Here is a 25,680-nt window from a genome sequence, read left to right on the forward strand (position 1 = left end):
ACAGTGAGCCAAGATCATGCCACTGCATTCCAGCCTGGGCGACAGAGCAGGACTCCATCTCAAAAAAAAAAAAAAAAGAAAGAAATGATAAAAAACAGAAACCATTGGAATAGTAAAGATATATATATTTTTTGTTTTTGTTTTTGTTTTGAGGCAGAGTCTTGGTCTGTCTCCCAGGCTGGAGTGTGGTGGTGTGATCTCAGCTCACCGCAACCTCCGCCTCCTGGGTTCAAGTGATTCTTCTGCTTCAGCCTCCCGAGTAGTTGGGATTACAGGCATGCGCCACCATGCCTGGCTTTTTTTTTTTTTTTTTTTTGTATTTTTTGTAGAGAGGATTTTGGCAGGTTGACCAGGCTGGTCTCGAACTCCTGACCTCAAGTGATCTGCCCACCTTGGCCTCTCAAAGTGTAAAGATATTTTTAAAATAGAGAAAAATCAATGAAATCAAGAGATGATTTTTTAAAAAAAATCAATAAAATTGATAAATATAGACTGATCAAGGAAAATTAGAGGGATGAGATAAATTACCTGTGTCAAGAATGAAAAAGATGGTTCATCATTATGGACCATACAGACGTTAAAAGGATAATAAGGAAATATGCTGAACAACTTTATGCCAATAATCTGACATCTAATAATTGGATGAAATGGACAAATTCCTTAAAAGAATTACCAAAGTTTACTCAATATTACCTTGATAACTTGAATAGCTCTTTAGCTGATGCAGAAGTGAATTTCTCATTAAAAACCTTCCCACAAAGAAAACTCGAAGCCCAAATGGGTTCCCCAGTGAATACTACCACAGTTTTTAGGGAATAAGTTACACCATCCTACTCCCAGGTCACTGCAGGCGCAGGTTAAACTGACCCCCAACCAGACAGACACAGAAAACGGGAGGTCGGCCACAGAGCAATCTGCTTCACCAGCACCGTCCCCAACCTTGGACAAAGCGTTACCAAGCTGAGTCGGGCAATACACCAAAAGGATAACGAATCGTGACCAAGTGAGTTTTCCAAGGAGAGCCAAGCAATGTAATTCCCTGTACAGGCTGAAATAAAAAGCTATAGGATCATTTGAATACATGCAGAAAAGCGTTGCAGAAAATTTCACAACCACTCATAAGAACTCTTGGAAAAACAGGAAGAGGGAACTTCCTCAACTTGATACAGAACACCAACAAAAAACGACTCCTAACATCACTCTGGGCGCTGAAAGCGCACTTTTCCCTAAGGTGTGGGCGGCAAGTAGGCGGACCCCCTAGAAGCTCCGCCCACCCACACGAGGCCCCGCCCGCCCGCCCGAAGCCCCGCCTACCCGGCGGTCACACCGTCTTGCGCGCTCGGCATGACGTCACTCCCACCAGGCACCTCGCCTCGTCACAAGCTGCCAGGCGCCAACCGCCGACCTCTAACCGCTACGGGTCCCGGCTCGCGCAACGACCCCAAGGCGCATGCCCAGGCGCGGCGACCCCATTGGTGGCGGGCGGCGGGAGCGGCGTGGGCGCGTGCGGGCTGCGGCGGTGACGGCGGCCGAGGCCAGGCGAAGGGCCATGCTGAGCCTCGCGGCCAAGCTGGTGGCCTTCTTCTGGAGGACGGCGGACACCCCTAGGGAGGAAGCCGGGCTGCCGGAGCCCGAGCTCGCGGAAGGTGGCTCGCGGGAGGCGGCCGGGAGGCGGGACCCGGGCCCTCGTGTGTCGGCCACGAGGGAGCCGCGCCCATAGGTCTTTGAGTGCAGTGCGGGCCGGGAGGCTTCCGACCCCACAGCACCCCGCCGCTCTGGGCGCCCGTCCTCTGTGAGGTCTCTCCAGTGTCACCAGCCCCTCTTCCCGCCCTCACTTTGTGTGTTTACGTCGAGCAGCTGCCAAGTCGTCTCCACGTCGTTTTCCTCCCTGTCCGCAGCGTCATTGGCGGTTGTGTGTCTAGAAAGCCCTGAAAAACGCGGCCCCGCAGACTTGGCCTGTCCTTTCAGAACGCGCTGCGCCAACGCACGCCTTTTCCTTGCCTGGTTTTCGAGCCCATCTTCCTAAAGCCAGGGATGCGCCTGGATTCCCTCCCCGTTCCCTTCTCCTGAGGTGTTTGTGTGTGTGTGTGTGTGTGTGTGTGTGTGAGACGGACTTTCGCTCTTGTCACCAGGCTGGAGTGCAGTGGCGCGATCTCGGCTCACCGCAACCTCCGCCTTCTGGGTTCAAGTGATTCTCCTGCCTCAGTCTCCCGAGTGGCTGGGATTATAGGCACCTGCCACCACGCCCAGCTAATTTTTGTATTTTTAGTAGAGAGGAGGTTTCGCCATGTTGGTCAGGCTGGTCTCGAACTCCTGATCTCAGGTGACCCACCCACCTTGGCCTCCCAAAGTGCTGGGATTACAGGCGTGAGCCACCACGCCCGACCTCTCCCCGAGGTTCTGATGGCTTCTCCCGATGTTTCCTTATGCGGGAATGGAATCCACAGTAGTGGGTCCCTAGTTGCCTTCTGTGAGAAAAGACAGGAACGGGCTTCAGGAGGGGAGCTTCCTGTTGCAGGCAGCGTGTTCAGGGCCTCTGGATCCACGAGGGCCAATGCCCAGGGGACCGGCTGTGTTAGTGGAGCACTTGCTCCGTGGATCTCTTCGGTAGAACACGCGCTCAGCGGTAGCTGGAGCTCCAGCTCTTGGCGGCACTAAGATCCCATGCCTGTACCGTAACCGTCGCCCGAGGTTCCTCCCGTGGCTGGGAAGCTGCAGGAAGGGCGCGTTCAGGACTCAGGACCGTGGCTGCAGCAGTGGCCAGATGGCTAAGGGCGTGCGCTGCTCCTGGGCCAGACTTGCCTGCCCAGCCCCGAACCTTTTCCAGCACCATGTTTGTTGAGATTCTCCAGTCTTCTGAGGCTGCTGCTGATGGTGGTGAAAGAAGATAATCGATAGTACTAATAAAACCGTGCATGCTAATGACTCCCAGATGCTGATATAAGTGGCCATTTACATAGCACTTGTGTCAGCCACGCAGAGGTCCATACATGCACGTGTGTTCTGCCACTTAACCCTTCAGCAGCTCCCTTGGGTAGTGACGATTAGTCTCCATCTTACAGATGGCAACAGGCCCAAAGTAGTTAAGGACCTAGTCCGGGGTTACACCAATGGCGGTAGAAGAGCTAGGAGTCAACCCCACGCAGTCTGCTGTGGAGTCAGGGCTGTCACCTCCACAGCCACTACCTGTGCCCTTCAGAGGAAACTGGGCTGTATGCCTCCAAACCCCACGTTCCAGACACAGCACTCTCTGATGGGATTCTCTCTGTCTCAAGTCAGACTGTTCGGCGTCAGTCCCTCATGGAGGCTTTTACACTCTGCCTTTCTCTGGTGGGGTTCACTGTAGCATGCACTTGCTTTTATGGCCAAGATAACTTCTTTGTTTACCTATTTCAGGTGACACTAAGCTGAAAACTGTACGGGGTGTTGTGACAAGGTACTGCAGCGATTATGGCATGATTGATGATTTGATCTACTTCTCCAGTGATGCTGTGACTAGCAGAGTGCTTCTGAATGTTGGACAGGAAGTGATTGCAGTTGTGGAAGAAAATAAAGTGTCCAATGGACTGAAAGCAATCAGGGTAAGGTTTGAGTTCATTTGGGAACAGTTTTTCTTCGCCACGGGACTTTGTGTTGTTTTCCTTGTGTTTAATCTATCAGACATGACCCGGCCAAGGGAGAAAGAGTGGAATGTACCTTCAAGGGGATGCTTTTGCTTTTTATGATTTATGTTTTAAAAAATAAAAGACTGGGTACAGTGGCTCACGCCTGTAATCCCAGCACTTTGGAAGGCTGAGACAAGCAGATCACTTGAGCTCAGGAGTTAGAGACCAGCCTGGGCACCATGGTGAAACCTCGTGTCTACAAAAAAAAAACCCACAAAAGTTAGCCTGGTGTCGTGGCACATACCTGTAGTCCCAGCTACATGGGAGGCTGAGGCAGGAGGATCACTTGAGCCCAGAAGGTCGAGGCTGCAGTGAATTATGATCGCATGACCACGCTCCAGCCTGAGTGACAGAGCAAGACCCTGTCTCAATAAATAAATAAGCAGCAGTCATTGTAAATCATTCAAACAACATAGACATGTATACTTTAGAAACTAAAGTTTGACTATGAATGTATGCTGTGGAGAACATAGCAATTATATATCTATTATTTTCTTGCTTTTTAAACAATTTAATGGTTATCACCAAAGTAACATCAATAATATACAAATTTATACTCTTAGGAGCAGAATGAGAGACTGCACTTAATTTGCACTTAAGCCTTAAGTATGGTAACTTTTCATGTTTTTTTTTTTTTTTCTGAGACGGAGTCTCTGTCGCCCAGGCTGGAGTGCAGTGGCGCAATCTCAGTGCACTGCAAGCTCCGCCTCCTGGGTTCACGCCATTCTCCTGCCTCAGCCTCCTGAGTAGCTGGGACTACAGGTGCCCACCACCACACCCAGTTAATTTTTTTGTATTTTTAGTAGAGACGGGGTTTTCACCGTGTTAGCCAGGATGGTCTCGATCTCTTGACCTCATGATCTGCCCGCCTCAGCCTCCCAAAGTGCTAGGATTACAGGCGTGAGCCACCGCGCCCGGCCTCATGTTTTTTCTGTGAATTATTTTTGTGTCCTTTGTCCACATTTTTGTTGAGTTCGACTTTTTCTCTTGTTAAAGCTTATATATTAGGGAAATTAGAGCTTTTTAAGGAAAATTATTATATGAAAGTATTAGGAATATTTTCCCCAGGATCATCTTTGACTGTGTTTTATAGTTTCATTTTTTGTAGTTAAGTGTGCCTCTTTTCCATGTAGCTTTTGGATGCTGTAAGAAGCTTTAGGGAGACTTATTCCACTTCTTATTCCTAATGTTCAAATTTTACTCTGAAAATTGTTTATTGACAATTAGAATTTTTTTTGTAATTTTTGAGACAGAGCTTTGCAGTCACCCAGGCTGGAGTATAGTAGTGCAATTATAGTTCACTGCAGCCTGGAACTCCTTAGCTCAAGCGATTCTTCCACCTCAGCCTCCTGAGTAACTGGGACCACAGGTGCACACCATCACAGCTGACTAATTTAAAAAAAATTTTTTTTTTTTTTTTTTTGAGACGGAGCCTCACTCTGTCGCCCGGGCTGGAGTGCAGTGGCGTGATCTTGGCTCACTGCAAGCTCCGTCTTCTGGGTTCACGCCATTCTCCTGCCTCAGCCTCTGGAGTAGCTGGGACTACAGGCGCCTGCCACCACGCCCAGCTAATTTTTTGTATTTTTAGTAGAGATGGGGTTTCACTGTGTTAGCCAGGATGGTCTCGATCTCCTGACCTCGTGATCCGCCACCTCAGCCTCCCAAAGTGCTGGGATTACAGGCATGAGCCACCATGCCCAGCGATTTTTAAATGTAATTTGGAATCTGGCAAACTTATTGAGCTATTAACTACTTTTTAAAAATACTTGAGATGTACTTTATTATACTATTATAGTTAGTACCATCTAATGCTTAGTATCATCTTTCTCAAATTAAAAAAAAATGCATACCCAATAAAATAATTCAAAGTCTAGAATTCCATCATTCAATATGGTAGCCACCACTCATGTGCAGCAGCTTAGATTTATTAAAACTAAATGCAACTTACAGCCAGGCACGGTGGCATAAACCTGGAGTCCCAGCACTCGGGAGGCTGAGGCGGGAGTTCGAGACCAGCCTGGGCACATAGAGACCCTGTCTCTTAAAAATAAATAAATAAAAGTATTTCCTCAGTTTCCTTGGCCACATTTCAAGTGCTAACTGAAGCCTAGTGACTACCAAATTGGGCAGCACACATAGAGAACATTTCTGTCAGCTCTGGCTTAGAGACTGTGAATACAAAGTAGAAGAGCCTCCCTCCATGTTCCCCACCTGCACTTTCATGCTGTAGACCTGATGCTCTTCTGGGTTTCTGTTTTTGCCTTATCTGGTAGATAGTTGAGTCACTTGAACAGTATGCTTGTATCTTTTATTAATTCACCAATGTTAGTATTTATGGACTTCCATCATCAGAGATGTACAACTGGCTCATTCACACTACCCCCTTTTCCTCTCCCAATTATTTAATTATAATTTTCCTCCAAAGATTTCCTTTTGAACTTGAAATTATACCATAGTCCTCATGTTTTTGTGTGTATTTAAAGGAGTCCTCTGGGTTCAGAATCTTTCAAAGGGGATCTGGAACCCGGAACCTGTGGAGATGATGTTTACCTCGTTCTCTGAGCTGTAGTCGTGTAGCTCACACGCGGCCTTCCAAAGCAGGTTCTCATACCAAATTCCCATTGATTTTAAGATACACCATTAATTTGATAATGAAAATTTAAAATGGAAATGCAGGTTGTGAGACTCATTCTGATCTCAGAAATGTGACAATGTGGAAAAACTGGCCCCTGGGTGTCCGGCAAATCCCAGCCCTCTGGGTGGTCAGCTGCCCTTCACTTGTTCCATCTTGTAAGGAATGCAGGACCTTTTTTGTTATGATGAAGAGTGTTCTTCTCTACTCACAATCTTGCTTTTATAAATTAGTAATGGATTTTTCAAGTACTTTTCAGTACTTCCAAATGATCCCATAGTTTTTGTCCCTTTTGCTATTAATATGGTGGAAAATACAAACAGTTTCTGTGTTGTGAGCCGTTCTCACTTGACGAGAATGATCCCCATTTGGTATAAACCTGAATGTATTTCTGGATTTATTTTTTATTTATGTATTTTTCTTGTGGTAAAATATGCATAATGTACCATTTTAACCATGTTGAAAAATGTACAGTTCAGTGGCATTAAGCACATTCACATTGTTGTGCAGCCATCACCACAATCTGTCTTCAGAACTTTTTCAGCATCCCAGTAGACACTCTGTACCCATTAAACAGTTATTCAGTGTTCTACTTTATGTCTCTATGAATTTGCCTATTCTAAATACCTCATATAAGTGGAATCATGTGTCTGGCTATTTGACTTCTGTTTTCAAGATTTGCCCATGTAGCATGTATCAAAAGTTAATTCCTTTTTTATGACTCAATATTCCATTGTGTGAATAAATCACATTTTGTTTCTCCATTCATCTGTTGATGGACAGACACTTGGGTTGTTTCTACTTTTTGTGAATTGTGCTGCCATGAACAAGTGTCTGTCTGAGTCCCTATTTGGTTCTTTTGGGGCTATGCCTAGGAAGAGAATTGCTGGGCCATATGGTAAGTCTAGGTTTAACTTTGTGAGGAACCAGATGTTTTCCACAGCAGCTGCACCGTTTTATGTTCCCACCAACAGTGCATGAGGCTTCCACTTTCTCTGTATCCTTGCCAACACTTGCTATTTTCTTTTTCTTTTTTTTTCTTTTGACAATAGCTATTCCTCGTAGTTGTGAGGTAGTATCTCACTGTGGTTTTGATTTGCGTTTCCCTAATGATTTGTGAAGGCATCTTTTCGTATGCTTATTGGCCATCTATATGTCTACTTTGGAGAAATGTCTACTCAAATCCTTTGCCCGTTTTGAAATTAGGTTGTTTTCTTGTTGTAGGAATTCTTTATATATTCTGGACATTAATCTCTCATCACATACGTGATTTGCAAATACTTTCTCTCATTTTATCAATTGTCTTCACTTTCTTCATAGTATCCTTTGATGCACAGATGTTTTAAATTTTGATGGAAGTCTATTTTGTCTCTTTTATTGCCTGTACTTCTTGATGTCACACTCAAGATATCATTGACTAATCCAAGATTATGAAGATTTTTTTCTACCCAGAGTTTTATAGTTTTTGCTTTTAAATTAAAGTCTTTGATTCATTAAAAAAATTTTTTTGAGACAGGATCTCAATTTGTTGCCCAGGCTGGAGTGCAGCAGCACAGTCACAGATCACTGCAGCCTCAACCTCCCAGGCTGAAGTGATCCTTCCACCTTAGCCACCTGAGCAGCTGGGACTACAGGTGTGTGCCACCTCACCCAATTTTTGTATTTTTTGTAGAGATGGGGCCTCCCTATGTTGCCCAGGCTGGTCTCGAATTCCTGGGCTCAAGTGAGCCGCCCACCCCACGCCTTCCCAAACGCTGAGATTATAGGGGTGAGCCACCACGCCTGGCCTCTTTAATCCATTTTGAGTTAATTTTTGTGTTTGGTGCAAAACGAGGGTCTAACTTTATTATTTTGCCCTTGGTTATTTTCCCAGCACTATTTTTTTTGAGACTGCACAATTGCAGTTTATTGAATGGCCCTTGTCAAAAATCAGTTGAGTGCACATGCAAGGGTTTATTTCTGGGCTCTCTTTGCTATTCCATTGGTTTATATTTCTGTCCTTACACTGGTGCCACACTAGTTTGATGACTGTAACTTTGTAGGAAGTTTTGAAATCAGGAGGTATGAAACCTTCAATTTTGTTACTCCTTTTCAAGAACATTTTGCCTATTCATGGTCCCTTGAGATTCCATTAGAATTTTAGATGGGTTTTTCTATTTATATAAAAATAGACCCATAGGACTTTGATAGGGATTGCGTTGAATTTGTTGGGTTTTTTTGTTGTTCGTTTGAGACAGAGTCTTGCTCTGTCACCCAGGATGGAGTGCAATGATGTGATCTTGACTCATTGCAACCTCCGCCTCCCGGGTTCAAGCAATTCTCATGCCTCAGCCTCACAAGAAGCTGGGACTGCAGGTGCTGGCCACTACACCCAGCTAATTTTTTTTGTATTTTTAGTAGAGATGGTGTTTCACCATGTTGAGCAGGCTGGTCTTGAACTCCTGACCTCAGGTAATCTGCCTGCCTCAACCTCCCAAAGTGCTGGAATTACAGGTGTGAGCCACCACACCCAACCTAAATTTGTGTAATAGATCACTTTGGGTAGTATTGTCATCTTAATAATTAAGTCTAAGATTGTCATCTTAATAATTAGGTATTAAGATTAACATCTTAATAATCACTTACAATCACTTTGGGTAGTATTGTCATCTTAATAATTAAGTCTTAAGATTGTCATTTTAATAATACTAGGTTTTCCAGTTCATGAACATGGTTGTCTTGCCATTTATTGAGGTATTTAATTCATTCATTAGTGTCATTTTACATGTCTTCCATCTCCTTAGTTAGGTTACTAAGTGTTCTTAGGAATTAACCTATTAACCTAACAATGCTGTTATAAATGGAATTGTTTTCCCTTTCTTTGGATCGTTTTTCTTTATTTCCTTTTTGGATTTTTCATTGCAAATGTATGGAAATCTTGATTTTTGTATGTTGACTTTGTGTCCTGTGCTGGATTCATTTATTAGCTCTAACCATTTTTTGTTTTATTTATGTATGTGGAATTTTTAGAGTTTTCCACAGATGAGATCCTACCATCTGTGAATAAAGATAATTGAAATTTGAAAGTCTTGAAGTGAGCATGGGCATCCTTGCCTGGTTCCTGATCTTAGGGGAAAGCTCTCGGCCTTTCACCATTGAGTGTGGTGTTTGTTGTGAGTTTTTTTGTTTATGGCCTTTCTCGTGTTGAAGAGATTTCCTGCGATTCCTAGTTTATTGAGTGTTTGCATCATAAAAAGTGTTGATTTTGTCAAATGCTTTTTGTGCATCAGTTGAGATCATCGTGATTTTTTTCCCTCATCTTATCAATGTAATATGTTGACTGATTTTCATATGTTGAAACACTTTTGCATTCTGGGATAAACCCCACTTAGTCATGGGATATAATCCTTTTAATATGCCGCTGCATTCGGTTTGATAATATTTCATTGAGGATTTTTGCATCAGTGTTCATAAGGGATTGCTGTAGACTCAATGTTGGTGTCCCCCAAAATACTTATGTTGAAATCCTGACCCCAGTGCAATCTTATTAGGAGGCTTTGGTGGGTGACTAGGTCACAAGGGCAGAGCCCTTATGAAACATAACCCAGAGAACCCCTTTGCCCTTTCTGCCATGTGAGGACACAGCAGGAAGACACCGACGGTGAACCAGGAAGAAGGCCCTCACCAGACCCAGAATCTGCCAGGGCCTTGATCTTGGACTTGCAGCCCTAATGGTCTCAGACGGGCGTGCCAGCCTGTAGTTTGCTTTTCTTGTCGTTCTTGTATTATGGTTTAAAGAGCAGTGTGTTTGTTTTACAGGTAGAAGCCATCTCTGATAAGTGGGAAGACGACAGCAGAAACCATGGGAGTCCCTCAGACTGCAGCCCCCGAGTGTTGATTGGCTGTGTGACTTCCCTGGTGGAGGGCGCAGGCTGTATCAATCAGACCACCTACTTCTCTCTGGAGAGTGTGTGCGAAGGTATGCTCAGGGGTCTATGTCCACATTGAAAATTAGGTTTTGTCTTTTAAAGAATTGTTATGGGCCAGGCACAGTGGCTCATGTCTATAATCCCAGCACTTTGTCAGTCTGAGACGGGAGGATCGCTTGAGCCCAGGAGTTGGAGGCTGCAGTGAGCTATGATCCAGCCACTGCACTCCAGCCTGGGTGACAGAACACAACCCTGTCTCTAGATTTGTGATGGCTACACACATCATTGAAGGGATCAGGTTTGGGCATGCTTTGTTTGTTGAGAGGGTTTAGGGATTAGAGTAGCTTCTCCAGGTGCTGGCTTCACACAGAGGCTCTTGGATATTGAGTGGACTTTGGGAGAGGGCACCAGGTCACTGTTTTGTTTTTTTTGTTTTTGTTTTTGTTTTTCGAGACGGAGTCTCACTCTGTTGTGCAGGCTGGAGTGCAGTGGTGCGATCTCAGCTCACTGCAACCTCTGCCTCCTGGGTTCGATTGATTCTCCTGCCTCAGCCTCCCGAGTAGCTGGGATTACAGGTGTGCACCACCATGCCCAGCTAATTTTTTGTATTTTTAGTAAAGATGGGGTTTCACCAGGTTGGCCGGGCTGGTCTCGAACTCTTGACCTTAGGTGATCCACCTGCCTCGGCCTCCCAAAGTGCTGGGATTACAGGCATGAGCCACCGCACCCAGCCAGGTCACTGTTTAAACTTGTGCTTTTATGTGTTTTGTGTTCATTTGTTAAATGCAGTCAGTAATTTCTGGGTAGTTGTTGCTTCCATATAATTATAGTGTTATGATCTAAGTTAGTGTTACAGGCATGCTGAGGTACTATTTAAAGTACTTCAGATGTTTTAAAATAGGGCTTGGGGATAACATTGTACCTTTCCTAAAGTATATATCCTTTTTCTTTCTTTCTTTTTTTTTTTTTTTCTTCTGAGATGGAGTCTCACCCTGTCGCCCAGGCTGGAGTGCAGTGGCACGATCTCGGCGTACTGCAACCTCCGCCTCCTGGGTTCAAGCGATTCTCCTGCCTCAGCCTCCTGAGACTACAGGTGCCCACCACCACAGCAGGCTAACTTTTTGTATCTTTAGTAGAGACAGGGTTTCACCGTGTTGGCCAGTCTGGTCTCGAACTCGAACTCCTGACCTCGTGATCCGCCCGCCTCGGCCTCCCAAAGTGCCGGGATTACAGGCGTGAGCCACCGCTCCCGGCTGTATATATCCATTTTTTATTGCATTTGTTTTTGGCTGATCAAAGGATTTGTTTTTATACCTAAAGAAAGAATGTGTGGGTGCCATAGACTGAGCTGAACTCAGCAGCGGTTTACTCTACTCCTGCTGCCTATGGTGGTGAAGACGGAGCTGGACTCCATATTCAGGTCTGTTTCTTCTTCCCCAGGAGAAACAGACCTGTGCATACATTGTGGTAGGGCAGGAATTGGAAAAGCTGCCCAGGGGGGTGGCTTCTGAGCTGAAGTCCATTTGCACAGCCCACAGCACTGCCTGTTGGAAGATGAATAGAAGTTTTCTGCTTTAAGCTGCGGGATGGGAGGTCTGGGGGGTGGCTCTGCCCATCAGGAAGCTGCTGTCTCACTCTTTTTCACCTTGGTTTTTATGCGTGTGTGTGTTTTTGTTTTTGTTTTGAGACGGAATCTTCCTCCATCTCCCAGGCTGGAGTGCAGTAGCACGATCTTGGCTTCAAGCTCCGCCTTCCAGGTTCATGTCATTCTCCTGCCTCAGCCTCCTGAATAGCTGGGACTACAGGTGCCCGCCACCACACCTGGCTAATTTTTTGTATTTTTAGTAGAGATGGGGTTTCAATGTGTTAGCCAGGATGGTCTCGATCTCCTGACCTTGTGATCCGCCCGCCTCGGCCTCCCAAAGTGCTGGGATTACAGGCATGAGCCACTGCACCTGGCCTTTTGTGGGTTTGGTTTTTTTTTTTTTTTCTTTGTTTGAGACAGAGTTTCGCTCTTGTTGCCCAGGCTCAAGTGCAGTGGCCTGATTTCGGCTCACTGTAACCTCCACCACCTGGATTCAAGCAATTCTCTTGCCTCAGCTTTCCGAGTAGCTGGGACTACAGCTGTGCGCCACCACACCTGGCTAATTTTTGTATTTTTAGTAGACAGGGGGTTTCGCCATGTTGGTCAGGCTGGTCTCGAACTCTTGATCTCAGGTGATTCACCCACCTTGGCCTCCCAGAGTGCTGGGGTTATAGGCATGAGCCACCGTGTCCAGCCTTGACCTTGGTTGTTAACCCTGGGATCCCCAAGATAAAACTGATAGGTGTCTACTGGGATTTTAGAATCCCTGTGCTGCCAGAGAAACGCTCAGTTCTGGGGAAAGGCGCCTATAATCACGGAGGCCCTCAACCCTGCTAACAGGAAGCCCCCTCAGGGGTGTCGCCAGGAAATGGCTCAAGAGGAAGAAAACCAGAAATGTTTGGTGTTGCGCATGTTGATGGGGCAGAGGAGAGAAGGTGTCCCCTGAGGAATAAAGATGGGCAGGGATCTGGAGCCCAGGCCAAGGGATTTCCCAATGTAAAAGACCTCAAGTGAGGCAAAGTCAGGTCCTTTTGAGGCTGAGAGAGTCACACTCAGACGTGTCAGAATTGCTGTGAACACAATCACAAAACCCAAGGACCACAGCAAAAGAACTTTTTTGAAAGAGAAAATGCAATGTGCAAAAAGGCTGATACAGAGTATCTAATGAGATCAGCAAACCCGTCAAGCATCGTCTCCTTCAAAGCTCCTCACCACAGGATGGTGGTACCATGTAGCTGAAAGCAGACATAGCTGTACCTGAGCAAAAGGTGCGGCTGTGTCCTCATAAAACTTTATTTATAACTTCTGACCTAAAGGTGGCAAAAGGAAGAATTATGCTACATTTTTCATTTGCTTGTGGGAGAGTCAGAAGATGCTCTTTCCTTCTTGACGTTAATTCAACAAATTATTAGAGTGCTTGCTCTGCTAGAGACTGCTTCAAAGAATTCGCATTTTGAGAGAGAGAACAGACAGTAAGCAAGTGAACAAAGAAAATAATTAGCATCGGGCCTGGCGCGGTGGCTCACACCTGTCATCCCAGCACTTTGGGAGGCTGAGGCAGGCGGATCACCTGAGGTTGGGAGTTCGAGACCAGCCTGACCAACATGGAGAAACCCCGTCTCTACTAAAAATACAGAATTAGCTGGGCGTGGTGGTGCATGCCTGTAATCCCAGCTACTCTGGAGGCTAAGGCAGGAGAATCGCTTGAACCTGGGAGGCGGAGGTTGCAATGAGCCAAGATCGCGCCGTTGCACTGCAGCCTGGGCGGCAGAGCGAAACTCGTTCTCAAAAAAAAAGAAAAAGTAATTAACGTCTTCTGCTCTGCAGCAACCGTCCAGGGTCGTGTCAGAGGACTAGGGTGGGTGGTTTGGAGTTCCTTCCTGCGTGTAGCCTTGAGGCCAGGGCAGAGCTGAGCGGGCCACAGGTGTGATGGGAGGAGGGTCCAGGTAATGCCAGCCGGCCTGGGTCAGGTTCTGTCCTAAACACAACCCTCTGAGGTTACCTAGGTGAGGTCTGACACACGAGGGCAGCAGAGGGGAACGCGTGGTTGTAGCGTGGGAGGGAGCAAATGTGGACAGCGTGCTGGGGCATGTGACTGGAGGAAGAAACCCTGCTTGTGCATGTTTGAACAGCACTGTCCCCCAGCCCTGGCCTGCTCCTGAGGTTTGTAGACAACACATGTGAGATGGGAATTCTTAACATCAGTGGTGGGGCTCAGGTTGTTTTATACACGAATGTCTGGTAAACCCTCTGCCATTTGGATGAAGGCAGCTAAAATTGAATTGGACATTTAGCTGAAGCACAGTTTCTCATCCTCAGCGCTCTAACATCTAGGCTGAAGCACCCTCTGTGGTGGGGCTTGTCTTGGGCACTGGAGGCTGTTTAGCTGCGTCCTGCTCTGGCCATGTTATGACAACCTAGAGCATGTCCAGATGCCATCAAATGGCCCCCAGGTAGGATCCACTGGCCTGAAGGCAGGGTCTGAGCTGCGAGCATGTGCTGGCTCCGTCCCTCTTCCCTCTTCATTCCCGGTGAGCACTGAGTAGTCCACGGTGAGACTGAGGTTTCGCAGGTTCTTATTGTAGTCCGTGTGGCCGCAGCACCCAGCTGGGTCCCACATCAGGCGATTTCATTATTTTCAAGTTACACCAGTTCGTGCCTCCACTTAGAGCAGCAGTCCCCAAACTTTTTGGCACCAGGGACCAGTTTTGTGAAAGATAATTTTTTCCACAGACCAGGGAGGGAGGATAGTTTTGGGATGATTTCAGTGCATTACATTTATTGTGCACTTTTATTTCTATTATTATTAAGTTGTAATTTATAAGGAAGTAATTATACAACTCACCATAACATGGAATCAGTGGGAGCCCTGAGCTTGTTTTCCTAGAACTAGATGGTCCCATCTGGGGGTGATGGGAGACAGTGATAGATCATCAGGCATTAGATTCTCATAAGGAGCGCGCAACCTAGATCCCTTGCATGCACGGTTCACAATAGGGTTCCAGCTCCTATGAGAATCTACTACCCCTGCTGATCTGACAGGAGGTGGTGCTCAGGCTGTAATATGAGCACTGGGGAGCGGCTGCAAATATAGATGAAACTTTGCTTGTTATCCCCAACTCACTTCCTGCTATGCAGCTTGGTTTCTAACAGGCCACAGACTGGTGCCTTCTGTCTACTCTCCCCCAGCCTGCCCTGTGTGGACTGTCCAGCCTTGTTCTTGGTGCTTGTGGAAAGCACTAGCAGAAATTGGCGCAGGGTCAGGGGAGTGAGTTTGGGGGGGCACTCCCTGCCTGGTGCCCTTTGGAGGCGTGTGTGCTTCCCATGAGGCCACGGCCCCTCACGGCCGGAGCTACAGCCAGGATGACCATGTGGTTTCGCCTCCAAACTGGTACATGTTTGAGAAGGAAAGGGGATGTCAGAATTAAAATTAGATCATTTTTGAAATATCTATGTATTGGTTAACAGAGAGATTTTATTATATTAGTGGACTTTTAAAGTAGTATTTTTCAGAAACTAAAAAAAGGTGGGTATATTAAAAAAATGTCATATTGGTTATCTGGACATTATATTCTTGGTACATATTAACATACTTTAATATCTTAGCATCTAAGATGTATTTTTCTGAAAAATGTATATTTTTTCAATATGATCTTACTCTTATTATTTCATATAATTGCCTGGCGTCGTCTTCAAAGTTGCATTTTATGGTTGATGAATTTGAAATTGAAATTGTAAACACCTTTGATTGAGGCTTTTTTTTTTTTTAAGACAGAGTCTCCCTTTGTCATCCAGGCTGGAATGCAGTGAGTGGCTCAGTCATAGCTCACTGCAGCCTCAAACTCGTGGGCTCAAGCAGTCCTCCCACCTCAGCCTCCCTAGTAGCTGGGACTACACACATGCACCTCCATGCCCAGCTAATTTTTGTGTTTCTTGTAGAGACAGGGTTTCACTGCGTTGCCCAGGCTGTTCTTGAGCCATAGTGTTTTTAATTGAGGAAATGTTAGTAAACTCAAAGCAAAATCTGTAAAATGTAAGATGTTGACAATTCTATATTTTTTTCTATTGAAATATATTACTGTTCCAGCCCAGATGTTTTCATAGGTACTGTCTTTTTGCATCAATTCAGAGCCCATAAGTGTTCAAACATTTTTACAAGCTGACATTCATCAAGTAAGTTGTCTCTGTCATTGTTTTCATGTGTAGGCCTTCTCAGCGTCTCAGGGCCATTCATGCCCTTACAGAATGTCAGCTTGCCCAGTTTAAGAAAGGGCTTCATCGAAAGATTCTTTTGAAAGTTTGGAATATTCTCAAGTCCAGTCTTAGAACTTCAACATTCATCTGTGGATTCCATTTGAGCTCCTGAGATCTGATTGATTGTTTCCTCCATTGTTTTTCCATTTTCCTGTTCATCAGCTTTATTTTCAATAACTACAATTTGCAAAAGTTATCAAAAGCTGAAGATTTGGGGTTCTACATGTATTAAATAAAGATTTTCTGCTGACTTGAACAAAGTAAAACCAAAATTTAGATATGTCACTTAAAAAGAAAGTAAAAGGAGCGTCATCACAGGACTTTTTGGTTGATTTACAGAATGGTTCCTCAGGTTCGAGCATTTGTAAAATCCAGGTTGGGGGAGCAGCAAAGAGAAAATGAGGGCTGCCAGCCCCCAATGTCCATGTGTGTGTTTCGTTGTCATGAGCTTTGTCACAGGAGTTGTGCATGTATGTGTGTCACAGAAGTTCAGGAACTTGTACGTGCTTGTCTTCCAGCTGGCTGCATGTCTGGAGGATCACGTGTGCACTATAGCCATCTGAGTGCATTTCTGCTGTCTCAGTTCCCTGACCTGCAGGGTCTGATTTGTACTGTGGTGCTTTACTCCGTTAACATTCTGTTATCACTGTAGAAACACATATTTTTATCTCCAGTGTTGAATTTCTAAACTTAATTTACAGTGGCATTCACCATAATGTCAAATATTTCTCCTTCAATAGAAAGGTCTTCTGAAATCTTTACTTTTGTTTGCTTGTTTTTGTTTCTTAGAGATGGGTTCTTGCTCTGTCACCCAGGCCGGAGTGCAGTGGCACAATTGTAGCTCACTGCAGCCTGGAATTCCTGGGCTTAAGTCATCCCACCTCAGCCTTGTGAGTAGCTGGGACTTCAGGCTCGTGCCACCACACCCAACTAATTCTTTTTTTTTTTTTTTTTTTTTTTTTAGAGATGGGATCTTACTGTGTTGCCCAGGCTGGTCTCAAACTCCTGGGCTCAAGTGATCTTCCCACCTCAGCCTCACAAAGTGCTAGAAATCTTTACTATGATTCCATGATTCTGCTGGAAAAAAAAATTACTTGAATTTAACTTTTTTTTTCTTTAAAGTAACTGTACAATGTATAGAACTAGTACATTAATAGCTATTGCTTCACTTTTCATTTATGTCCAGGGAAATTCAGAATAAAAATTGGCAAAATTCTCTTAAACAATTGTGGAATAAATGAAGGAATGGTTTACAAAACGCTGTATAAATGTGTCTCCAGAGTTGCACGTATTAAATTGTGGTTTTAGGACATGGTCTTCTTTTTTCTTTTTTTTTTTTTTTTTTTTGAGATGGAGTCTCACTCTGTTGCCTAGGCTGGAGTGCAGTGGCTCAATCTCGGCTCACTGCAAGCTCTGCCTCCCGAGTTCATGCCATTCTCCTGCCTCAGTCTCCCGAGTAACTGGGACCACAGGCGCCCGCCACCACGCCTGGCTAATTTTTTGTATTTTTAGTAGAGACGGGGTTTCACTGTGTTAACCAGGATGGTCTCAATCTCCTGACCTCGTGATCCACCCGCCTCGGCCTCCCAAACTGCTGGGATTACAGGCGTGAGCCATCGCGCCCGGCCAGGACATGGTCTTCTTAAAATACTCCCTGACCTTGAAGTCAGTGCCCTAGCATATTTTAGTGTCTTCTGTTTTCTTTCTTTTTTTTTTTTTTGAAACGATGTCTCGCTCTGTCACCCAGGCTGGAGTGCAGTGGCGTGATCTCAGCTCACTGCAAACTCCACCTCCCGGGTTCACGCCATTTTCCTGCCTCAGCCTCCCGAGTAGCTGGGACTACAGGCGCCTACCACCACTCCCGGCTAATTTTTTGTATTTTTAGTAGAGACGGGGTTTCACTGTGGTCTTGATCTCCTGACCTTGTGATCCGCCTGCCTCGGCCTCCCAAAGTGCTGGGGTTACAGGCGCGAGCCACCGCGCTTGGCCTCTGTTTTCACATAGACAGTGATTTCACCATGGCTCACATGTTGAATGTAGGTGTCAGCTGATATTTGTGCTGTTACATGTTCATCACCAGCTTTCTGGAGACACAAACTCAGTATTCAATTATACACTTTTTTTTTTAGCTTCAAGAGTGCTTATTGCAAAATAACAAAAAGATTTTAACTACCTGTACCATGGCAGACCTGTGCAGACCATCTCTCTGTTCTGTCAGCACCACTCAGCCACTTCATGTCACTGAACCTGCAGTTTTCCACCAGCTGCGGGAGGCCCAGCGGTGTCTTGCATCCGGCAGGCCATGGCTTGGGCCACAGCACAGCTCTCTGGCACACTGAGGGGCTGGCTGGACCATTGAGTGCTTCCCTCACACCTGAGTGCAGGTGTCTCTCTGTTCCTGAACACCGTGTGTGTCCCTGACAGGGAGGTGCCACAAACACAGCAGGACGGGGGAAGGGGGATGCCACCTGCCCTCAGATGTGCCACACGAGGAGGGACTGCCACGAGCATGCACACTGCACCTTCTAGAGCCTGGAGGTGTGAGTGAGAGGCTCCAGCTCAGCTCATTTTATTGCAGTGGTTAATAATAATATTTCAGGATTTTTTATTCCAAAATATGTTTCTCACAGTAGTAGAAAGTGCCTTTTAAATGTTGAAATGTACCCTCAGATGTGGTAGAAATGATTTCAGTGTGCCACGACCTCAGAATAACGTGCACTTTAACACTACCACGGCTTTTTTCCTGGCGGTTTTAGGCTTCAAGCCCTGCAAGGGAGACTGGGTGGAGGCTGAGTACCGGATCCGGCCCGGCACGTGGAGCAGCGAAGCCACCTCGGTGAAGCCACTGAGATACAAGCGCGTGGACAAGGTAGCGTGCCGACGAGTGGCTCCTCTCTGTGCTTCTAGCAGACCTGCCATCAGGGGTAACTTGCATGGCCCAGGCTTCTCCTGCATGTGTTGGAAGCCTGGAAAAATAAAGCTTTGTCATGGCCAAAGAGGAGTGTGTTTTCCTATTGACAATGCTGTGTTTCCTTAGGAAACAGTAACTCCTAGTGCTTGCATACCTAAATTCTAAAGTCTGCAGCTTACGCAACAGTACTAAAATGTTCTAAGGAGAAAGATGTGTTGGAGAATCACTGGACAAGTGCTATGGGATGGCGTACTTGAGCTTCCTGGTGCAGCTTGTGTGCTTTGGGCTGACTTGGGCGTGTGTTAGAGCTGCGCCCTGGCGTCGTGCAGCACCTGCTTCCCGTGACGCTCAGCTCTGTGCTCCCAGGTCTGCATCTCTGGCCTCTGTGGAAGGAACGGGGTGATAGAGGAAAGCATCTTCTTTATCTTGGACTCCTTGAAACTGCCAGACGGGTACATACCCCGGAGAGGTGACGTGGTCAATGCAGTGGTGGTGGAGAGCAGCCAGTCGTGCTACCTCTGGAGGGCGCTTTGTATGACCCTAGTGAAGAGGCGGTAAGAAAACGCTTTTCTGGCCAGGTGCGGTGGCTCATGCCTGTAATCCTAGCACTTTGGCAGGCTGAGGCAGATGGGTCACCTGAGGTTGGGAGTTCGAGACCAGCATGACCAACACGGTGAAACTCTGCCTCTACTAAAAGTACAAAATTAGCTGGGCGTGGTGGTGCTCGCCTGTAATCCCAGCTACTCGAGAGGCTGAGGCAGGAAAATTGCTTGAACCTGAGAGGCAGAGGTTGCAGTGAGCTGAGATCACGCCACTGCATTCAGGCCTGGGCGACAAGCAAAACTCCGTCTCAAAAAAAGAAAATGCTTTTCTTATTTGGGATGTGAAAGGCCCAATATAAGTATATTTTGAAGAGTTACTTTAATAAGCCAAATAGTAGACATTTCAAGCCCTGAGTTGTTGGGGTAAAAGGAGAGCATCCCTAGCACTTCGGGAGGCTGTGGCAGGAGAATTGCTTGAGCCCAGGAATTTGAGACCAGCCTGGGCAACATAGTGAGACCCCATCTCCACAAAACATTAAAAAATTAGCCAAGCGAGGCCGGGCGCGGTGGCTCACGCTTGTAATCCCAGCACTTTGGGAGGCCGAGGTGGGTGGATCACGAGGTCAGGAGATCGAGACCATCCTGGCTAACACAGTGAAACCCTGTGTCTACTAAAAAATACAAAAAATTAGCCGGGCGTGGTGGTGGGCACCTGTAATCCCAGCTGCTTGGGAGGCTGAGGCAAGAGAATGACGTGAACCTGAGAGGCGGAGCTTGCAGTGAGCCAAGATCGCGCCACTGCACTCCAGCCTGGGCTACAGAGCGAGACTCCTTTTCAAAAAAAAAAAGAAAATTAGCCGAGCCTCTGGTCCCAGCTATGCACGAGGTTGAAGCAGGAAGATTGCTTGAGTCTAGGAGCTTGAGGCTGCAGTGAGCTGTGATCGTGCTACCGCACTCTAGCCTGGGCAACACAGCAAGGCTCTGTCTTAAAAAAAAAAAGAGAAAGGAAAAGGAGGCTGGTCATGGTGGCTCACGCCTGTAATCCCAACGCTTTGGGATGCCGAGGCGGGTGGATCACAAGGTCAGGAGTTCAAGACCAGCCTGGCCAACATGAAGAAACCCCGTCTCTACTAAAAATACAAAAATTACCCGGGTGTGGTGGCAGGCATCTGTAATCCCAGCTACTCGGGAGGCTGAGGCAGGAGAATCACTTGAACCCAAGAGGCAGAGGTTGCAGTGAGGCGAGATCACGCCACTGCACTCCAGCCTGGGTGACAGAGGAAGACTCTGTCTCAAAAAAAAAAAGACTGTCTTGCCAGGCGCGGTGGCTCACGCCCGTAATCCCAGCACTTTGGGAGGCCGAGGTGGGTGGATCACGAGGTCGGGAGATCGAGACCATCCTGGCTAACACAGTGAAACCCCATCTCTACTAAAAACACAAAAAATTAGCCAGGCGTGGTGGCGGGCGACTGTAGTCCCAGCTACTCGGGAGGCTAAGGCAGGAGAATGGCGTGAACACAGGAGGCGGAGCCTACAGTGAGCCAAGATCGCGCCACTGCACTCCAGCCTGGGCAACAGAGTGACACTCCGTCTCAAAAAAAAAAAAAAGAGACTGTCTTTTGGAAGCTTTCAGCCATCTCTGTGGTTGACTGAAGGTGGAGTTATTAGGGATCCCTCTTCATCCTTCATCTTATATTGGTGATTGCCATTTTGGGTGGATTTTTCTCTTTTGTTGTTTCACATTTTGGCATTTAAAAAATGCATTGGATGTAGTTGGTTCTTAAAATTATTGGATTTCTGGCTGGCCATAGTGGCGCACGCCTGTAATCCTAGGACTTTGGGAGGCCAAGGCGGGTGGATTGCCTGAGCTCAGGAGTTCGAGAACAGCCTGGGCAACACGGTGAAACCCCATCTCTACTAAAATACAAAAAATTAGCCAGGTGTGGCAACGCACACCCTTAATCCCAGCTACTCTGGAGGCTGAGGCAGGAGAATTGCGTGAACCCGGGAAGCGGAAGTTGCAGTGAGCAGAGATCGTGCCACTGCACTCCAGCCTGGGTAACAGAGCCAGACTCCATCACGAATTAAAAAAAAAATTATTAGATTTTCTGTATCTGTGTTCTTCTTTGTGTGCTAGACATGACGAGACTTCCCTGAGCTCCCTACTTGTGGGGCAGCCCCAGCTCTGACCTGCCCCCTCCCTGCCTGCCTTTCCTCCTGTAACCAAAAGGTATGTGAGACAGGTCTCAATCAAGTTAGAAGTTCACTTTGCCAAGGTGAAGGACATGCCTGGGAAAAAGGACCACAAATCCACAGGAACAATCTGTGGTTCATGCCTTTTTCCAAAGATGATTTTGAGGCCTTCAATATTTAAAAGAGAAAAATGGGCTGGAGGCAAAAGAGGGTGTGGTCACATGACTGAATACACATTTGCAAGAAGAAAGGAAAAGGAGCAGGGAGGGAGAGTCAGTTGTGTAAATCAGCACTTTGATGTAAGAGAAGGTAACATGGAGATGTTTAACCTTGTCTCGTAGCTCTCTGCTTAGGGACAAAGGAAAGGCAGCTTCTTCCATGACTCAGCTTCTGGCTGAGTTTTTTCCTTTTGGCATGGTAAGTGGGGTCCCGACTCTGTCTTTGCTTTTTTTTTGTTTTGTTTTTTGAAACGGAGTCTCGCCCTGTCACCCAGGTTGGTGTGCAGTGGCGTGATCTCGGCTCACTGCAAGTTCCACCTCCTGGGTTCACGCCATTCACCCACCTCAGCCTCCCGAGTAGCTGGGACTATGGGACTATAGGCACCCGCCACCATGCCTGGCTAATTTTTTGTATTTTTAATAGAGACAGGGTTTCACCGTGTTAGCCAGGATGGTCTCAATCTCCTGACCTCGTGATCCGCCTGCCTCAGCCTCTCAAAATGCTGGGATTACAGGTGGAGCCACCGCACCTGGCCCCGAGTCTTTATTTTCTTTTCACACTCCTCACTCACCACCAGTGAGCTTCTGAGACATCTCCTCCATCAGTCCGCTTATTTTTGATCCCGGTAGAATGCGGGTTCTGTTTGGGGAAAGCGTCTGCTTTCCAGCCCCATATCTGGTGCCTGGCTGGGCTCTGGGTGCACTGAGCCACAGGGGTGTGTGGAGCAGTGCGCCCCATGTAAGGGAGCCGCCGGAGGGTGGACTCGGGGCTGTGGGAGGTGTTACGGGACAGGGCCTGGTGGGCTCAGCCTCCTAGGAGCCTCGCCCCACGGCCCACTGGCAGATGCTTGTTTGGGTGCTCGGAGCCCAGTTCCCTCTCCCCACTGGACCACGCTTTCCTTTGGGAGGGTGCCTAGGGTCCATCTTGTGGGGCTTGGATGTGACGTGCACTGCTCCCACTGCATCTGACCACAGAAGCCTGGGACGCACAGGAGCTCTGCTTTCAGCCCAGTCTGCTGAGCCTGGCGGTGCCAGGAAATAAGACCTGCACCTCCTCCCTATGTCTGAGTCGGACTCCTCAGGCTTCCTGTCTGTTCTCTGACCTCATCCCCAGGCAGAAGCTGTGGCATCCCATTCTTGCATCAGGCCCAGGATGCATGGGCCTGCAGTGTGGCCTGGGGTCTTCAGGACTCACCAGGGCCGCTAAGGAGACAGCACAGCACGGAACCTGCGCTTTCCTTACTCTTTAGGCTAGAAATGCTTGAAAAAGACCTGTTTCTGCCCCAACAGCATTTCCCCGCTGAGGCCTCCTGACCACAGAGTAGAAGCTGCTTGGGTGGGTGAGCCAGGGAAGCCGGGACAGAGCACTCTAGAAACAGATCATGTGCCAAGCGAGCTCCCGCTCTTTACTCAGTCCCACAGCCTTCCCATGGCAAGAGCTCCGCAGCTTCTCCTGTGGGGGCTGAGCCACGGACCGGGCAGTCGCATCTGACGACTCCTTCCTGCAAAATCCCCACCCCGTCCATCAGCAACACTGTGGACTCTGCCCCACACCTCCCTTGTCACACCTGGGCACACGGAGAAGGAGGAGCCAGACAGGCGCCCGCCAGGAGGGCTGCTCTGTAGCTGGGAACCTCAGTGAGTTTGCAGCAGGGGCCAGAATTGTGGGGAGCCATTCTAGAGACCCCATTTTTTTAATGGTGCTGCAGACTGGGAAGTGGCATGAGGCAGGTTTACCTTCTGGAAAGAGCTTGTGGAGAGGCAGGGAGGAGAATCAAGCCTGCAGCGTCAGTAGAAGAAGGGGAAGTAAGTGGGTCCATTTTTAGGGAAAGGTGAAATCTCATTTTCTCATTTTCTAAAGAGAAAAACTTCCCATTTCATTGTTTTCAAACACTTCAAAGCAACAAAACTCTTTCCAAAGCAAGTTAAGTGGAGCCTTAATAGGCAAGGCCCATGCTTCCCCCACCACCACCTTGGGAGGTGGCTGGAGAAAAGAGGACTGAGAATGCCACCGTAACTCTGCGCTCTGAGCAGGAGGTAGGGGAGTGCTGGGGAGCACGTTCAGGACACCGTTCTCAGGCTCCTTGCCTGTGGCTGTCCCCTGGGCTGCTCCCTTTTCTCTAGACTTTATGAAGTGCGTCGTTCTCTTCCTTAGGGTTTGCCATCCTCCTTAGAAACCTAAGTCTGTGGAAGCCCTGGCTGTGGTGAGGTGGTCCTCTGAGTGCCCCCACCAGCAGTCTATCCTCAGGAGCGGAGGCAGGCGAGGAAGGGGTGGTGCTGCTGCAGAGGGATGTCTTTCTGGGGCTCTTTTTTTCAGAGACGCTGCTCCTGTTCATGAGGCCACTCATTTCTATGGAACCATTTTGTTGAAGAACAAAGGTGATATTGAAGTTACACAGATGACGCATTTTGGAACCCTAAAGGAAGGAAGAAGTAAAACCATGGTGATCTGGATAGAGTGAGTTTGCCACTGAAACATTTTCTATAAAGCTACATTAATGGCTTGTACACTATGACTTAATAATTTCTGTAAAACCAACTTTACTTTGGTCATTTATTTTTTTCTTTATGAAGATCTTTTCTTTTTTCTTTTTTTCTTTTTTTTTTTTTTTTTTTTTTTTTTTTGAGACAGTGTCTTGCTCTGTCGTCCAGGCTGGAGTGCAGTGGCGCGATCTCGGCTCACTGCAACCTCCACCTCCCAGGTTCACGCCATTCTCCTGCCTCAGCCTCCCAAGTAGCTGGGACTACAGGCGCCCGCCACCACGCCTGGCTAATTTTTTGTATTTTTAGCAGAGACGGGGTTTCACCGTGTTAGCCAGGATGGTCTTGATCTCCTGACCTCGTGATCCGCCGCCTCGGCCTCCCAAAATGCTGGGATTACAGGCGTCAGCCACCAAGCCCGGCATGAAGATCTTTTCAAAATTTTTTACCCAAAAATGACCTTTTGACTTATATTCATAAGTGTATTTGCAGTCACCACTTCCTAGATTAAGTTCTGTGTTTTATGATAACTAATATTTTGGTTTTAGAAATCCTGGCTGTGTTCATAGTTAATTTTATTTTTCCAGGAATAAAGGAGACATTCCTCAAAACTTAGTCAGCTGTAAACTGGCCGGCTGGGACAAATCTAAACAATTCAGATTCCAAATGCTGGATGAAGACCATATGTGCCCCGGCGTATCTTTTGTTTCTGTTCCTGAGAAGGAGAATTCATCAGATGAAAATATTAATTTATTAAATAGGCACACAAAAAACAAAACCTCTCAGATGTCAGAGAGCAGTTTGGTGAACAACAGAGGAATCTCTCCAGGTAATGGACGTTTCGGCTGTCACTGCGTGAGGTCGGGTGGGCTGGGGGCCGTGGGGTTGTGAGTTCTGGACAGGGCAGGCAGCAGGGGCCAGAACACCCAGCAGCTGCAGTGCTTTGTGCTCTGAGCTCTTTGGCTTCAGGCCCTTCTCCTCTTGCTGACGAGGTTAGGGAGAGGGACAAAAAGCAGCTTGACAAATACCAAGAGGTGCTTCAGATGGCAGCCGGCTCCTGAGTACTTCGAAGCAGGGAAAGATTGCTGGGCGCGCCGGGGCAGGCCTTCTCTCCCGGCACTTGGATAGTCGTAGTCACAGCCCTCTCCTACTTCCAGCTGCTCTCTCTGTTTATGTTTTTCCAGCCACCATCTGAGTCTTTACCCCGTGTTTTTGTGTGCATCTGTCTTTGTGTGTGTGAGAGAGTATTCATTTCCACTAAGCATGCCAGCACTGTTAGAGATAATTTACC

General features: G+C 47.1%; 2 protein-coding genes across 7 annotated transcripts in view; one reads left to right on the forward strand and one right to left on the reverse strand.

Moving 5' to 3' along the window:
* MLC1 (modulator of VRAC current 1) overlaps positions 1-1,777 on the reverse strand; it is a 31,373-nt gene extending 29,596 nt beyond the window's left edge. Inside the window, exon 1 of the mRNA XM_054543841.2 lies at positions 1,315-1,777. The gene's annotated coding sequence lies outside the window, so the exon portion shown is untranslated. The remainder of the gene's footprint in view (positions 1-1,314) is intronic.
* MOV10L1 (Mov10 like RNA helicase 1) overlaps positions 1,385-25,680 on the forward strand; it is a 70,642-nt gene continuing 46,346 nt past the window's right edge. The window contains exons 1-7 of one of the 6 annotated variants that reach the window (XR_008517925.2): positions 1,385-1,646; positions 3,397-3,581; positions 10,096-10,255; positions 18,801-18,913; positions 19,322-19,509; positions 24,226-24,366; positions 24,977-25,218. Coding sequence is in view for 5 of the 6 variants with exons in the window: in XM_054543839.2 (XP_054399814.2) it covers positions 1,451-1,646; positions 3,397-3,581; positions 10,096-10,255; positions 18,801-18,913; positions 19,322-19,509; positions 24,226-24,366; positions 24,977-25,218 (1,225 nt within the window). In the remaining variant the exon portion in view is untranslated. Of the gene's footprint in view, positions 1,647-1,714; positions 2,074-3,396; positions 3,582-10,095; positions 10,256-18,800; positions 18,914-19,321; positions 19,510-24,225; positions 24,367-24,976; positions 25,219-25,680 lie in introns of those variants that run through there. The other 5 variants (XM_054543839.2, XM_024240182.3, XM_054543837.2 and 2 more) reach the window with 5 other exon arrangements.

Source organism: Pongo abelii, chromosome 23 (assembly GCF_028885655.2).
Source record: "Pongo abelii isolate AG06213 chromosome 23, NHGRI_mPonAbe1-v2.0_pri, whole genome shotgun sequence".
NCBI classification, from domain to species: domain Eukaryota; kingdom Metazoa; phylum Chordata; class Mammalia; order Primates; family Hominidae; genus Pongo; species Pongo abelii.